This window comes from Stegodyphus dumicola, chromosome 8 (genome assembly GCF_044657685.1).
Source record: "Stegodyphus dumicola isolate Sdum_Otavi_A_Nest chromosome 8, ASM4465768v1".
Taxonomy (NCBI): domain Eukaryota; kingdom Metazoa; phylum Arthropoda; class Arachnida; order Araneae; family Eresidae; genus Stegodyphus; species Stegodyphus dumicola.
Window position 1 is genome coordinate 156,664,880 of NC_140775.1, and position 18,023 is coordinate 156,682,902.

General features: G+C 34.5%; 1 protein-coding gene across 1 annotated transcript; it reads right to left on the minus strand.

Annotated features, from left to right (window-relative positions):
* Nucleotides 1-573: 573 nt before the first annotated feature.
* On the minus strand, nucleotides 574-15,123 carry LOC118195543 (dehydrogenase/reductase SDR family member 11-like). Its single transcript, XM_085822631.1, has 5 exons — nucleotides 14,868-15,123; nucleotides 13,792-13,945; nucleotides 9,699-9,793; nucleotides 6,889-7,024; nucleotides 574-932 (listed from the first exon to the last, which is right to left on the minus strand). Exons 1-5 carry the CDS (start codon nucleotides 15,053-15,055, stop codon nucleotides 735-737), a joined length of 771 nt encoding a protein of 256 aa, XP_085678757.1. The 5' UTR covers nucleotides 15,056-15,123; the 3' UTR covers nucleotides 574-734.
* Nucleotides 15,124-18,023: the final 2,900 nt, after the last annotated feature.

Here is an 18,023-nt window from a genome sequence, read left to right on the forward strand (position 1 = left end):
ATTGGTTAATGTACATTGGTTAATGTACTTAGAAACAGTACAAATAATTCAGTAGCAAGACATTGTACTACACATTACTAATCTAGGGTCTAACTTTTAATTCACTGTACTAATTACTTATTCCAGCATAACCTTGCGCACCTAATATTTCAGTATGTACATGTCTTCTGTAATCTAATGATAATGCTTAAAAGGATCATAGTGTACTCAACATATGAGTACACACGTTATGTATATATGCTACCGTATCCATGCTTTTGCATACACCTTGTAACATGGCAATGTATTATGCAGTGTTTAACATTAATTAGCTTTGACGCCACTGTATGAAGTACCAAATTTGTATGTATGTTTATATATTAGTATATTAGCACAATGAACACGTATGGTTATCTAGATAAAGGTGGACGTGGCGCTATACCGATTAACCGTATTGGTAGAGGGGTGGTGCCCACGTCCTCCGTCGCATGTTCCTTCCCTTTTGATATCAGATCCGTATACTCGTTAATAAGAAACCATTGTTTAAGAAATAAGCATTTATATCTTTTGTATCTTAAATAATACATGAAACTATTTTTATGCTTAAAAGTAGCAAAGTTTTATTTCAGGCCGCCACTTAAGACATTGTTTACAACTTCATCACAATTTATTGCGATTTGGTGACACGCAGAAAGACTGTTAAGAATATTTAGGAAACCTGTAGCAAATATGTTTCACTACAAATCTGTTAGTAATTAGGGTTCGTTAACAGGCTGAAGAATAATGTCGTTTACATCTACATGTGTGGGATTGGACAGAATATAGACGACAGCATTGGCAACGTCTTTGGGCCGCAAGCATTCCATGGAACTATACAGAGCATTCGATTTTGCTTCATCGCCTTTGAAGAAACGTGGCAGGAACTCCGTCTCTGTCAATCCAGGGCTTATACTCTAGAAAAAAAAAAGGGAAAAAATGAGATGCAAATTAATTTTTTTAAACCTTATGTTTTTGGCATTACAAAGATGCACGTCAACTCTGGAGCAAATGTGTGTTCTAATGGCTGTTACTTCAAAGATGGTAAAGCAAATGATCTCTTTTTTTTCTCTCATTTCATACAGAACTTACCTATAAGCCCTTTTAGCAATTTTTTTTTAATATAAGAGTGAGTATATACCGAAGAATACCGATTATCAGAACCTATCAAGATTTCGGTTAAAAGCAAAAGTTCAGATAATTTGTTGGGCAAAGTAATTCCTATGTGGCACCGAGCAATCTTAGAAGCCACCCAGGACAATTATCGGGTTTGACACTTTTCGCATATTTAAAATTGTGTCCGCCGAAAACATCGCAGCAAAAACATTGTGAACGAAAACGTCGCGGAGAAAACAACGCAAGGCGAAAACGTCGTGGTACAAAACATCGTGGGAGAAAAGAAAGCAAAGAGAAAACACTGCCGTTCTAAAACATCGTGATACAAAATATCGTGGTCGAAAATAAAGCGGTTCAAAAACTTCCCAGTTTAAAAACATCGTCGTCAAAAATATCTTCGTAAAAAAAGTACCTACAAATCATCGCATGATAATAACATCGCCCACATGCATTTTCAGGTTTTGAAAGTTGCAAATGCATGTTCGTATAAAGATTTTAGAGCGCAAAAATGAAAGAGATATTCTTTTACTTCTATATTTCATATTTTTGAACAAACTAATAAATTTTTGCTGAAAAAAATAAGAAGGAAACTCAAGGATTTAAAATTGAAAGTGAGAAGAAAATTTATGCAGCTTAAAAAACTTAATTTTAAATTTATATAGTTAATTAACAATGATCATTTATAAATTAACCTTTTTTATAAAGTTTAACTAGTAATGTTTTATGGAAAATACAGTCTAAAATGCTTAAAAAATGGAAGATATATAAGTGAAGTCACCTCTATATAAAAATTGCTTAGTTAGTGATGAAATTATTTTCTTTCACATTTGTGAATCTGATATTGTTTTAACGAAAATTATATACTGTTTTGTTTCCTTTTATTCTTAAAGTACAGTTAACATTTTCATGTATAGCGTGCAATCAATTTTTTGGATGTCGATTTGTTAGTTATGATTTGTTAGTTTTGTTGAAGTCAGTTACATAATATGTCACTATGTTATTTGAAAAATGCATGTGTGCGATGTTATCGTCATGCGATGATTTATAGGTACTTTATATTTTCGACGACGATGTTTTTAAACTGCGAAGTTTTTGAACCGCTTTATTTTCAACCACGATGTTTTAGAACTGCAGTGTTGTCTCCCACAATATTTTGTACCAAGACGTTTGTTTTCTCCGCGACGTTTTCGTCCGCGATGTTTTCGGCTGTAACCATTTAAAATCGATAACATTTTCATAAAAATGGAGCTTATTTAGCTATGTTTTGTAATTATCTATGAAAAAAGTTTCGTTTATTTTTACTTTCATAGCAAACATTCTTTTACGTACGATCTCACTAAATGGCAATCAAGCTCACTAGATGGGAATCAAGAATCGATTATCGAAATCATTCTAAACACAAAAGTGGAATATTATTATCAGCTTCATCTCTTCTGATCACCTTGCAGCTGTTTCTTAACATTTAAAAGCTTCAAGATTTGATGGATTTCAATTGTTATCATGCTTGTAGCCTTTTCATATTACTCATCGCAATAGGCTTCAAGCTCTTCAAAAATGCTTACGTATAATCACTATTGCGTATTAGTTTGCAAGAAACTTTATTTTCCACAGGGATTCTGTCGAATTTATAGACTCGTATATCCCAATTACATCTTACAAAATCGTTCTCAAAATAGAGAGCTCTGTTAGGATTTGTCTAAAAAAGGCTCATAACCACCTTCCACAATTCTCATTGTTAACTTCTTATTATTGTTTCCTCGGTGCCTCCGCGCCTGATCATTGGCGCCCACTCTCTTGCCATACTCGGTGAACCCTAACCCTTCTCTTAGGGTTCTTAACCCTAGTGTGCTTTACACTAAGCGAAAAAATACAAGCATCCTATTGAAATTATTATGCAGGTAACACCTGACATGTTTCGTCATAAATAACGAATCGATGTCTAAACGATTAACTGTGCGTTTTACATGAAAATGTTAATGACATTTTAACTCTTTGAAGGGCGGTGGTTTCCTACAGTAACCACCTTTTCTATTGAACGTCTTACTCATTCGTTTGAGTGGTTTTCAAGAATGGCCGTTTCTGTAGTTCCCTTGTAGCTCACTAGATGGCAATAAAAAAACATAAGCCAATCAAGAAACATAAGCCAGTAGTTGATGGAGCAATTCGTCTTCAAGAAAATAAGCATCAGCCATCGAACACAACCTCACGACGATGTGTTGCAGCACCATGAAAAAGCCTGTAAGAACAATATGGGAATGCAGCACATGCAAAATTGCACGCTGCTTGAAAAAGAAAAACTGTTTTCATGAGTACATAGAGACTGACACCACCAGAAGTGGTCATTGTTTTCACGCGTCTTGGACAAAATATGTGTAATTGTCGCATATAATTTCATTGTAACATCTGATATAGTAAGTAAAACAAGAGTTTTGTTGAAAAAGTTAATTTCCTTTTCCTGCCCCTCAAAGAGTTAAGAATAATAAACTGAAACAAAATAAGATATAATTTTTGCTCAAAAGAATATCAGACTAATAAGTTGAAAGAAGTCATTTTACAGTTTTATAATTAATTAACAATTTTAATATAGGTAACTTCATACAGATAACACATCTTCCCTTTTATAAACGTTTTTAGACTATATTTTTCACGAAAAATTACTAATACAACTTTATAAAAGAGATTAATTAAATAAGGATATTTAATAGCTAACTACATAAGTGTAAGATTTTATTAACTGTTACATGTAGCATTAGGTTTTTCTTATTTTCATTTCTTAAATGCTTAATTTTCCTTCTCGCTTTGTCCAGCAAAAGTGTGTTAACCAATTCAAAAATATGAAATACTAAAAATGTTCCTCATGTCTTCTTGAGCTCACAGTCATTGCGTCAGTATAGAATGATAAATTTTAAAGCCTAAAATACTCATATCTGCGACGTTATAATTATGGGATGATTTGCATATTCTTTATTTTTTATCTTGGTGCTTGCTATGACGATGCTTAAAAATTGCGGAATTTTCAAATTATTTTCGAACTATGATGTTTTCTTCTCGCTTTTTCTTCCACGACCTTTCCTTGCGTTGCTTCCTCCGGGACGTTTTCATCCGCGATGTTTCCAGTGGACATTTTTCATATTATTCAAATGAATTTCAACTTTTATATTTTGCAGAAATTGCAAAAATTTGTTACATCTTCCAGGATGTAAAGTAGAATTTGAAGGGTCTGGATGCAATTTAGAGTAGAATGCCTTTCAATCGGCAACAGCGGGACTGCGCTGATTCCGGGTCAATGATTTTTTCGGGTAATTGAATATTGTTGCGAAATGCGGTGAGATAGCTGATCGGCAGGCTTAAGGTTTCCAGAAATTGAGAGATGAAGGTAGGGTTGCCAGATTTGGCGACATATCGTAGACGGAGCGAGAACAGTCTAGAACACATTCTAATTAGTTTTTCCGAGAATGTTCTCGAAGGTAGATTAAAGCTGTATATATCCTACTTGTGCGGAGAAAGGAGTGTCTTCAGGTCAGAGATTAGCTTGAGAAATTGATGATGACACTTGATGAAGAATCAAAACACAGTTTATTCTCCCGTATTACACAGGACAAGACACGTTTACAGTCGTCGAAAAACTATGATAAACACGCTAAAACAAGCAGCAACGCAGCTATCACGGAGAAGACAGCTTCACGGCAAAAGCACTAACGTACAGTGCCCGACTTCGTCGATCGCTCTCATACTAATAACTGAACTCAAGACTCTACTCTCTCCCATGACAGGAGGGATATACATAGCTTTAACCTATCTTCAAGAGCGCTAAAACGGCGCTCCTTCCATGGCATTTGCAATTTTATCGCCAAATATCGCCAAACAGGCGATATTGTGCCAAATCTGGTAACCTCCAACCTTTTCTGGCAACCCTAACCCGCTTTGTGGGAAGCGTTCTCACCGCAGCTTCAGGGCTCTCTTTCTTTAGCCCTGCCGCAGCCTGGGCTTTTCGCAACAATACAAATGTTTCAGATTATTAGTCTATTATGTATTTTTTATATCTCATAAGCCTAAATTTCGGATTCACTTCAAAAGTGTCGCTATTTTGGTATAACTGGGTGTCGGCTCCGTATTCCTCACAGCCGACACCTCATTTACTGTATTTTGTTTTCCCTCGAAATTTTAATATTTTTGAACGCCATTTATTTATTTAAAATATTTGAACGCCAATAAATCCCAAAAATTAAACCTTTATCTGATGCTATTTCAAATTTTAAAGTTGTATGAATTTCAGTAGAAAAACAGTGTGATCACCTATCTTAAGCGGAAAATTTTTCTGAACAAGCGCATTGATCTCGGGTAAAATAATAAATGCTCAGTAGATAATGAAAAAAAAAAAAAAAAAAATTTTGAGGTAGCGTTAAATAACTATTCTTAGATATTAATATCTAGAATTAAAATCATTTTCTGTAATGATAAGCAACTTTTGATAAGATAGCAGAATGTAAGAAAAGAAAATATTAACAAATCTTTTCCACTTCAAATTATTTTAGACTCTCTGTTGGTCCCCTCTCAAACTGTTTTCTCTATTACAAGTAGACAATGAACTGACTGAAGTTTTCTACATTAAAAGAAAAGTCACGTTCGGTTAACAATTATAATCTTCATCTTCTAACAGTATTTAAATTATGTCAATTTTGGTTTACTATTCGAAATGTAATCTTCATCTTCTGTTTTACATAATATATCGAGTATCTACATGATATATCTCATTAATACGTTTTTAGCTCCTTCAATTAGATACTGTTACATCAACATTGTATCACACATTTAAAATCAGTGTTCGAACCACACACACGTTCACATATAGGAAAAGAAGATGAATTATAATAATGCTCGTCACTCGAAAAATAATCCAGCTTTCATTTTGAAATGATCAGTGTATCAAGGTTCAGAATGATTTCTGTATCTTATCTCCTATAATTTAAATACATTGAATAGCAATTGTAATATAGAAATTATAGATTAAAACTTTACTGAGTAGGACACCGAAGTCCAATCATGACCGTGTAACTAATCGCAAAATACCAGTAGTTCTTGATAGGTTCTGTTTATAGTAGCAAAACGGGCTAACTGTATGGGATTTCTATTGTGTTTATCCTAATGGTTTAATGTAAATACTAGCCAATTCCACTTAGTCCTTCAAAGCAACCCTTTCTTGAGGAGAACATTTTAACGTGCTTTGTCATAAATAGCTTACATAACAGTGAAAGAAAATTACTTAATTATTACAGGATAGAATTATTCAAACAGAAAAAAGTCAAAACACACTGTTGCTCTAACCGAATAATTTTAAAGCTAACACATTTTGTTACTAATAAAAGGAGCATAAAAAATGAAGACAAGAATGTAATAACTGGATCATAGTTATGAAAGAAAGATTTTAAATTTCTGTAAGTAAAAGTAAGTAAAGGGAAGTAATAAGTGTAAAGGGAAAGTAAATGAAGCCTCTATCAAAAACAGTAGCTGTTCAGGGTTTTCATTAATTGAGTGAGTTCACAACTCCAAAGTTTGTAAATATGATTGAATACTATTACACTTCTAAATTTCAAACAGAAAAATTACACATTTCAATAAATAAATAAATAAAATAAAGGTAGAGCGACAAAGTTTCCTCTACCATCTTTAGATTTCTACCGAAATTTTTAAAGCGAAAATAGGTTACTGATTTTTCTTCCACAAAATTATAGTTCTGGGGGGGGAAGAAATACTTACTCCAACTCTGATATTCTTATTCAGGGTTTTCACTTCTCTCCTTAAACCTTCGGTGAGCGCGCGAACCATGTGTTTGGTGCCACAATAAAAATGAACTCCGGCAAGTGGAAAGTTTGGTAATCTATGGCCGCCGATGCTGTATAAGAAATAAATAAGCAAATAAATAAATAACTAATTCTTCATGTAATTATCTTATAAATATTAAAATGATTTTTAAGGTATAAGTGCTTCCACCTTCCTAGACATACCTATCTAGAAATGGTTTAATTTTTTCAAAACCTGATTTACACAACTGACGTTTTAAACCTGAAACAGTTAAACCATTCTTCTAACGGTTTTTTTTTTTTTGCTTTTCTCTCCTTTTTTCTCTCTTTTTTTTTTTTTTTTTTTTTTTTTGTGTGTGTGTGTGTGCACAGAGCTTCTTTCCTTTTGTACCAATTATTAGACCTCTTGGCAGCGACTGCATACACATCAGAAGTTTCACGCTTATCGATTACCACAGCATAGAATTATTTATTAAAACTCATCACTCACTATAGTAGTAGGCTGAAAGTCGCTGAAGAGGTCTCGAAACATTTATAGCAATAAATCAGAAAAAAAAAAAAAAAAAAAAAAAAAAAAAAAAAAAAAAACCTGCCCACAGATACTGGCTACCGTATGCGTGAGGGCGTATATTGGAAGAACAAGGGCAATAACATACAATGAAAAGCCCGCACTAGATATATCTGCAAATATCGATTTATTATCATGTTTTTTTAATTTTTGATCGAAAGTTTGTAACTAGCATTTCATGCATTTTCTTTGAATTATAAAAAAAAAAAAAAAAAATCTGAAGACCTTCGGATTTTATATTATACCCAAAGGGCCGTATTTTCATTTTCCCATACATTCGCATTTTGAGAGCATTTGGGGGTAAAATTCCCTTTGGGCTAAAAATATTTAAAAATATTCCGTGCAGTGTTTTGCCACTGCTAGCTTTGAAATCGTTGGTGTTTAATAAAAAATTCGTTAAAATTTTAAAAATATGTAATAGATAATATAACAAATTCGAAAATCAAGATTCGAGCTTCCAGGTGCCCATATGGACACATAATGAACTACGTGGAGGACTACGTTATTCAAAATTTGATAACTATAGTTATCGTTGTTTTTCCACAATGCGAAAAACATGTGCAAACATTCATACAGATTCTTCATTATTTAATTTCTTTAAATAAAATACAGCGCAATAATATCTGGCGGTGACAATTTGGAAAGTGATGCACCATTTATAGTGATTCAACGCAAAATCCCGTTTCAAAACTAATAGCCTTTGTGGGCTAACGTCTCTTTGGGTTAAAAAGAAGAAAAATCTGCATACAACATGGACCAGTGTGAGTGAGAGGTCAAATCAGAGGATTAAACATGACTTTTGTAAAAGCACGCGCTTGTAATATTTATGCAACGCCGTGAATGGTTAAATTTTTATTTCACAAATGTTTAAGAAACCAAGAGTGCAGTACTTTTGTTGCTTACTTGTTTCGAAATGCCCCTTAGGTCTCTTGAGTAAATTAAGCTTCCCACAGCGCCTACGGAATCGATAGCACCTATGATGAGAAATCATGAATTAAACTAACTATAATGCTTCAAATTAATAGCTCGTGACATTTCATTTAAGTTGTATTAACAATTAGTTTATGTCGATTCTTGCCTTTAAGTTTCGTTTCGTTATGCACTCGCTCAGTCTAGAGGGTAACGCAGATTTAATACATGGGACATAGTTTACGATGAGAAGAAGAATCGTAACCTGCAGTATTAGGGAATTGACTTTTGTCGCTACTTGCCTAGAGACACAGAATGATCAGAATAGACGACAACTCCTGTGAGTAGCTCCAGCTTTGTCTGACTGACAAAGTTAATGTTGTAGCTCTACGTAAATTCACTGAAAGTTTATCTCGGTTAATATGTTGTAAAATTCCAGCAGGCTTTCGTTGTCAAGCAGATTTCCTTTTGTATTGAGTTATTCTGAATTGCTCTCTGCAGCTGTGAGGAAATAATATTAACTTTTACACTTTCTGTTTCATTTTGTCTCTGCGCTCAGAATTTAGCAAATGCAGTAATTTACAAATTCATAAAAATATAATGCGTTTCCCAAATAAAATAATACTTTTCCTAGATAGATCGGAAATAATTAATTAGGTAATTAGACACCCTTTGTAGAAGTAATTAATTAGGTAGTTAATTTTGTGTTGTCATTATAAGTTAAACAGCTTTAAGTATAATTCAGTATGTTTTCATTAGACGTTCATTACTTGAAATTAAAGACTAAACAAGATGCAATCGCATTATATTTTTTAACACTTTTGACATATCTGCCATTTCCGTTACTTTTCGAGGGAAGCATTTCAGGAAGTATGTCTTTAGGTCCAATTAACTACATTTCCCGTAATGTTTATTTCCCCACTAGAAGATGTCTACGAATGTCAGAAGGGATAGATTATTTAATTATAGACTTCAGATCCAAAAAATTCTGTAATTATACTTCGAAGCTAATCTGGACACACATGTAAATAATACAAACTTCCATTTGTCTAACGCTTATATGGAAAAGTCACTTGATAAATCTGCAAATGCTGATGACATCCACATTTTTGTTATGGAAAAGATAAATTGATTCAATGATTTACTTTCCATAATATATAAAGGCTTAATGTTTTTAGCTCCGAAAGTTTAAGAGAAGCTAGGAATTTGGAATTTTCACCTTAATTTATAGAATTCTTATTTTTGCTGACCTGATAAAAGAACAAAATGTTAAAATGTGTTATATCTACCTGCTTATGTGAATTATTTGCCCATCGTCTATTTCTTTCTCTTTCATAAGTTTGATGGATTCTCTAGAGCAAATACAAAGAGCCAAAACATTCACCTGCAATACAAGAAATGTAAATTTAAAGCTTTTTCATGTCAAGGAGTGTTGTAATAGGTATTTTGCTTTTATAGCATTAGTTCAATGTGATGACAATGATTACAATATCTCAAAACGTGTAACGATTAAAAAAATCACGCAATGAAAAAACATCATTTCATACATTTCATTGTTAATAACTGACATACATTAACTGACATACATTTCAGTTGTTAACTGAAAGACGGTTTTCAATGTTCTCGATTTATGGTTTATAACACTATGATAATCTTGTTATAGTGTAAAGGTACACATTGCTGTTATTGGTACTTATGTATGCGCATGGTTGCCCGAGTTAGGTACATTCTAAAAATTTGGCGACAACCACCTTAGTCGAAGTCGCCAAATTTTTAGAATGTACCAAACTCGGGCAACCATGCGCATAACCATTCTTCGGGCAACCATGCGCATAACAGTCCTTCAGTCAAGCAACGCAGGGATTTTCCTATGCTTTCTTTTTTGTTGTATTCTAAGTTCCAATTATTTTTATAAACAAGTCATGATATTTTTTGTCTTAAACTTAGTTTTAAAATATGAGCTTGCGAAATTTGCCAGTAATGGAAGAAACTGCGGTAAAATTTTTGCCGGAATACAGAATTTTTCTGAAAATTTTCTAAAGGGAAGAATGAGGAAATGCGTTTCCTAGATAGTTGCTATTGCCAAGGTTTGCACGAACCTGAATCTCCGTAATTCTTGGATGTTTTTTAAGCAAAAAAATTCCGGAAAAGAATAGCGCAAAAAGAAATTACCGAAAGATTTAAAAAGGAATTAAGTGTTTTTAATTTTTGATTTATCACGTAATGCTTATTTAATAGTTTAAATTTGTATTTTAAATTGATAAAGTATTTTTTAATGATATGATAATATTTACCGACTTACTGTAAGCATCGATAATTTGGGGATCTTTCTAAATAAAAGGCGCGAAATCGATCATTTTACATCCGATAAGGAATTTTTACTTTTTCATCCGTAGAAAATAGCCAAGGCGTTAATAAGTAAGTACCTAACTATTTCGTGCTACGTGTTCATAGAGAGCACCTTAAATAACCACGCGAAGAAAACAGCAAAATCTGAAACCTTATTTCAGCTTAACATGAACAACAGCTTTACAGGCAAGATTAGGAGCTAAGGATAACTTAAGACGATCACATAAAATAGCTGAAAGTTTTCCTAACACGTACGGAATATCGCAGATCTCGAAAATCGCTCACAGTTGCAAAGTCTAAAGCAGGAATCACCGAGCAAGAAGTTTAGAAGTACAGACATTTGCAACAAAGCCTCAGCTCAGCTGGTTCACATCCTTCTATAAATGTTATTGTTGAAGGGAGAGAGAGAAGGCACTTTTGGAATTTTGCACGAAAACGGTTTCTAGGACTTTGAAACGCATCTTTTGGAAGCTTCCATAATGTCACAATGCTGGCGAGAAATTAATAAATATCACGAACTTGGCGACAAAGGATGTCACCAGTTTCTGCTCAAATCTCTACTTCAGCTTAACGGATCTCCACAGTTCTATCAGCCGTTGAATCAGAGTTAAAAGTTTTAAGATACTATTCGAACTAGACATATGCAAACAGAATAATGTTGTCACGAATCCAAAGTGAAGCCCACCAGCGGCCGAGTGGTAAAAGCCGCTGAACACTGGTAGTTCGGTCAGGGGTTCGAATCCCGGCGAACGGGCTCGCTGCATGGGCGTTTTCGTGGTTTTCCCCATGTGTAACGTGGATACGAGCCAGTTTCCCTTAAAAAGACCTCCACGGGCATCCCTCCCTTTCGGCCTAAGGTCGGAGCACGTAATAAGTAAAAATAAGTAAAAAGAATCCAAAGTGAAATGAGATGCACGATCAACAAAAAATTACCGTACAAAAAGCGCCAAATAAATAAATAAAATCGAAAGCAACGAATACACAAAATGCATGAAAAAGTAAAGTCAAAATTACAAATAAATAAACAGAACGCTGATATGAATTTATAATAACTATAGGTACAATAAAAATGACATTCAAGAAAACTTTAAATCCTAATTTTATTTTTCTTGCATTGAAAAATATTGCAGTGATTACCATTCTTGTCTGATTGGAAATACATTTAACCAAACAACCATGATGTTGCAACATATAATTGTTTGAATTTATTATTAATTTATTAATTTTATTATATTAGTTGTAAGGCATTCAAAAAGAATACTCACCTTTGATGCGCTAACAGAGTTTATCAACACACTTTGTTTTGGTTGACAAACCAACATGCAAATCATCTTTATGACGCACCTGTCACCTTCCGTATTTCATTCTGCTATGTTCGATGTAGTGATGTAAGCTTTCCTACAAGTATGGCGTTGAAAATGAAAGGAAAGTTTTAAAGTGTATATTTAATTTCCGAAATCAAGCAACACTCCGTGGTGCTAACTGGCATATCAATAGAGAACTTATCAGTTAGATATGAATATCATTATACTCTTGTTTGAGGTTAATAAGTATAGGAATCTGTTTCTAATAAAACGCCAGATCCTAATTTCGAAAGTAAAATATAAGCATTATAAACTTCATATTACGTTTAGTCTCAGCAATAACTTTAAAGCAATAGCTTAAAAATCCAATCAAATGCATATTATCTTTTACTCAAAGAACATTTTTTTTTTTACACTCAGGTTAAATCTAATAGTGTACGTTTCTTGTTATTAAAACTGTAATTAATACTTCATTGTAGATAAATTTTCATTATAATCAGAAATTTTGTGCTACTTAATGCGGAGCAGGGAATGGCAGATCTTGTTGATTTATGTTTTTGTTCCTTGCTGATTGAATAGCCGACTAAATGTCCCCAATACCTGAAAAATTAGTTTAGAAAGAGCTCTTTTCAAGAGCCCGGAGGCTCAATAGCCTAGATGTGAAACATCAGGAAACTTCGCAGGAACACACTGGAAAGTTATAAGTGCAATACCTGTATCAGACTTCATTTTGTTCAAGGAATTCAGTGGTACATTTCGAAGCATGACTTGTTGATTTATTTTGATGAACTTTCCCATTTTGAAAGTCATTGGGAATAAAGAAATGGAATTTCTTTCGTAAGTATGGGACTTTTTATTCCTTCAGTACGTTGAGTAGATTTTTTTAATACTTTTTTCATTCTTCTTATTTTTAACTTTCCATTGTAAAAGAATCCTCCAATGATCATAAATACTTTGCTGAAACTTTCTTTGCATTGAAGGAACCAGATTTGTCATTTTTTCCCTCTTCGTTATCGATGATAAATAAGACTTTATTTTGTTGCAGTAATTTAAGTAAACCAATTCTATTTATCTCCTGATAGATTTGATACAGCGTTCTATAAATTGTTCTGCGTAAGACCTTGTGTAAAAGTAAGAATTCACCTTCGCTCAACGGCTGTCTAAGATCAGAACCGAATCGTATCGAAAACATTCCTCTATTAATTATAATATTTTATCAGAACGAAACTGGTGAGTTTCAGGTATAAGAAGTTTTTTTAAAGCTATATGTGACCAAAAAAAAATCAAAATTTCCTTAGATTTATATGGTTATATGGTGATAAGATTATAAGTTAAAGAAAAAATTATCGTCTCGGACGAGTAGTGTTTGGACTTACGAGCAAATACTACTCTTCCTGCTGGCTGCAATTCTCGATTTCCATTTGAATACAATTTTTGTAAGTTAGTTTTCCTGTTTTGGTTTTTAGTTAATGTTTAGACTATTAAAAAAGAAGAATGGCGAAGATGCGCCAGCTCTCCGTCCTGAAGTAGTTCATCTGTTTTATTTTGACTACTTAGGTGGATATCTGCTTTAATTTGATTGCTTATTCTTTTTCTTTTATGGAGCACTGACTGAATGAACGAAATTCAGATAGAGTGCCGCAGCAATGTCATTCTCTCTCTCTCTCTCTAAGTATTTTATCTAAGTATTTTTATTTTTAAGTATTTTATCATGTAAAAAATGACTGACCTCTAATATCTGTCGCCATTGGTTGGTATCTCCAGTCAGTAGAGGTGCATCATGGCTCATTCCTGCGTTATTGATGCACACATCTACGCGATCAAACTTTTGCCGGATCTCCTGGAACATGGAGAGAATCTCGGATTCTTTTGTAAGGTCACACCTGGAAAAGAATGGATTGTAGTCAGTTTAAAATTTAATCGTTTACGAACAAGAAGGCTATGATTTATGAAATACAAATTAATTCAATACATTTTATCGAATATTAAAGTAGTGTAATATCGATGATGGCTTTAAATGCAATATCTTCATATCTTTTTGAAGTTAACGAATTGGTTTGAAATCAGATTTGAGAGACCATATGATGCGAATATCTCTACACCAAAAGCATATTTTTCATCATCAACGAAAGGAAAACCGATTGAGAAAAATATACTGAAATTTTTGGTTTGAAATCAGTGCCAAACTAAGGGTGTATTGTGTTTATTTCTAAAAATGCATTTCGGACTGCTGTAAGGCAGTTTTCTCTTATTAACCAATTGTATTTGTTCGCTTTTCTTTCTGCTATCTTTCGTTATAACCCGTTGCTAAAACAATATAAATATCGATGATTTATTAAAGAGGGTATTAGGAACTTGACTAACTGAATATTTTAAACTTCTCATACTTCCTGAACATTTTGAATATACAAACAAATGGAGTTCTGCTTTCACAAACGTTTCGCTGTGAAACGTGCAAAATTCAAGAAAGAAACGCCATCTGTTGAGCAAAACTGAAAGGAAAAGAAAACAGCAAAAATAAATTCATTGTTACCATTTTCCAATGAGATTTATGTCTTTGTTATATAACGTATGGGAAAGAGAAAACCATCTTCGGTATAATTTATTTCTGGGGAAGAGAGAAACAGATCAATTGTCTCTGAAAAGGAAATGTGGTTTTACACCATGTTAAAAATACCGTTTCTCGTCCTATCCCCTAAGTTTGCAAATACAAAGTAAAGTTTAATTTTAGAGAAATACGGCTTAGAGAAATATTGTGAACTTTAGGAAATGTACAGATATTAATGAAACTTAAGCAATACTTACTTAATAGCAATAAGTCTACCTGCGGCAGTTCTGACCTCTTCTTCTTCAGCAATAGCTTTTATTTTTTCCACATTTCTTGCGCAACCAACAACCACCATTCCTTGTTTTACGAGCTCCCTGCATATCCCAGCTCCTATTCCGGCCGATGCGCCGGTCACCAAAGCGACGCGACCTCTCCAGCGTTCCATTTAGAACAAATATACGAGGAGCTTCTAGCAATGTGAAATCCACTTATGAAACGACACTTTGCTAGTGGGGAAGAACAAACTTCTTTTCACAAAAATATGACCTGTAAGCGTTGATAACGTTTACAGCTTTGATAAACAGTGATTCGACATTAGTTTATCTCAATAAAGATTCTTTTGTGATTCCATCTACTAGCAAAAAAGCAAAAAGAGTCGAGCTGCTTTTATCTTCACAAAGAATAAAACTGAATACATTGCAAAATATCGTTGGAGACAGTGAAAATTCTTATTCGTGTTTACTGTAAAACATACCTAATTGCCACAGCTGTGTCCAACTACTGCTGGTTTCGTATAAACAGTATATAGTCTTATAAAAAAGTAATAAATATAGTTTTGATTTCTTAAACTAAATCTGTAAATTCTCATGAACCTTGAATAATTGTTTCAAAACAAGGAGAAGCTCCAAGATTCCTGCGTTGAACTCCGCACATAAAGCAGGTTGTTTTTAAAACACCGGAGAATAGTAGCACGAAAGTTTTGATAGTTTTATTTATCTTAAAAAGCGCTTTCTGAGTGTCGAGTCACGATAGTAAGTGCTACTGAGAGTTAAACATTCAAATATTAACAATTTGTGTACGTATAAGGTACACTGGTTATTATAAATTAAGGAAAATTCACAAAAATAGCGATAACTCCCTCAAAAATAAGCCAAACCGTGTAAAATTTGAATATGTTGCCAAGTAAGAGTAGCTGAGTAAAACTCCAATATACAAATTAGTGGCGCTGCACTCGGAATACGTCATTGGCGAGGAGCATAAAAGTCCATGTTTGAGAGCAAGCCCACATATTTCACTGTGATAGTGATATCAGAAATCTGAGATAGCCAATTCGTAACAATGATCTCCAGGCATCATTTGCCTACACAACTACGACAGAAAGCCATTGGGAGACTAGACGCAGGACAAAGTCAAACAGAAGTGGCCAGATAGCTAAATGTAAGTCCTTCTGTGGTTCATAGACTTTGGAGGCAATTTCAAATCACAGATTCGGCACCTAGGAGGTTCCGCCAAGGACGGCCAACTGCTACGACGTGCGCCGATGACCGATATTTGACATTATGTGCACTCAGGAATAGAACCGCTACTCCGACTCTTCTTAGATCCTCCCTTGCTGCAGCCACCGGAAGGTTGGTGTGAACGTCAACTGTGCGTAGCAGGCTTCAAGAAGGTGGTCTGTATGCGAGGCGAACAACCATTTGCTTGCTGCTCAAGTCACGCCATAGGAGGGACCGTTTGCAGTGGGCAAAACAACATGTCCACTGGACGCCTGAGCAATGGAGGGCTATTCTCTTTACGGATGAGTCTAGGTTTAGTCTAGAACGCGATAGTAGGAATTATTTGATATGGAGAGAACCTGAAACCCGTTATCATTCGTCAAACATCCGTGAAAGACATGCATAAGGAAGATGCAGTGTCTGTGTTTGGAGTGGCATCTCTATGGGTGGACGCACAGACCTACATGTTTTTCCAAGGGGAACCGTGAATGCTCATATTTATAGAGATGACATCCTTGATGCTTATGTACGCCTATATGCCGGGGCAATAGGTGATGCTTTCCTGTTACAGGACGACAATGCAAGACCACACAGGGCTCGCATCGTATATGATTATCTTCAACAGGAAACAATTAGGCGCATGGAGTGGCCAGCTCGATCCCCGGACTTGAATCCTATCGAGCACGTTTGGGATGCTTTAGGGAGACGTTTAGCTGCTCTCAGTAAGCCCCCTTAGACCCTTGCCGCGCTTGCAACTGCTTTGCAAGAGCAATGCTCTCGCTTCCTATGGAACTGATAGACCGCATAATTGAAAGCATCACACATCGCTGAATGTGCTGCATTGCTTCTAGAGGCGATTATATTCCATATTGAAGGTACTTTTACTACAGCAAACTGACACCTTCGATTTGTTCATTTTATACATATGCTAATTTCTATACTACCATAATTGTATGGTAATTTCTTTTTATGTTATTTGATACCTTACTATGGGTTGTATATTGTGGGCAAGTTTCATAAAATTCTATATGTAACTTTTTCAGTAATCGCGATTTATGTGATTTTTCTTTAATTTACAATAACCAGTGTATTTCTCCCGCCTTCTTACTGTTCCTTCGTGGTGTAGTGGTCTGCATGCTGGGCGCGTATTCCAGAGGTCCGTGGTTCGATTCCCGGCGAAGGCGTTGCCCATTTTTCATGACTCCTGCCTCCAAAAATAACCTAATGTCTCTACATATGTATTTAGCTGAAAACGTATTCATTGGTCAAGCATTGCTGTAAATATTAAAACTGCAGTAGTTTGCTTGTCCATTGTCTCAAATTCTCCCAAATCCTCTTTTATTTCTTCGCTTCACTTCGACGAAAGCATGGCCATTCAGAAGCCAGAACGTAAAATCACTGAACACTGGTACTTCGACTCGAGTTTAAATCCTGGCAAACAGGCTAAGAGAGTTTTAGTAAGGTCGACAACTGCAAGAAAATTTCGGTTTTTTAGTTCATAGCGGGAGCAGTTTAAACTGTAATTTAACATTTGAATATGTGCATTAACAGCTCAGTCTTACAAATATCTGATAAACGCATTTCGAACGATGGAAATGTATATAAACCAAATATGATATTTTTATTAGTCCAAAGGGGCTTTGTTGCTTGCTTTTGTTTCGCGATTTTGCGTTGAAAACTTTTAAAGGTTGTATCACTTTTCAAATCGTTGCCACCAAATACTATCGTCTTGTATTATATTAAAAGAAATCAAATAATGAAGAATCTGCGTAAATGCATGTATGTTTCTCGCATAGTGATAAAGCAACGGTACCTAGAGCCATCCAGTTTTGAATGACGTAATCCTACTGCAAATATGGGCATCTGAAAGCCCAAATTTGAAATTTGGAATTTGTTTTATTATCGATTTTATATTTT

What these genes read in the sequence shown, in the direction of transcription:
- LOC118195543 (XM_085822631.1), bottom strand. Translation starts at nt 15,055, where the DNA reads ATGGAACGCTGGAGAGGTCGCGTCGCTTTGGTGACCGGCGCATCGGCC. An exon ending in GGTAGACTTATTGCTATTAA is followed by an intron (nt 13,946 to 14,867) that starts GTAAGTATTGCT and finishes ATTCTTTTCCAG; the next exon opens with GTGTGACCTTACAAAAGAAT. An exon ending in AATGGCGACAGATATTAGAG is followed by an intron (nt 9,794 to 13,791) that starts GTCAGTCATTTT and finishes CTTGTATTGCAG; the next exon opens with GTGAATGTTTTGGCTCTTTG.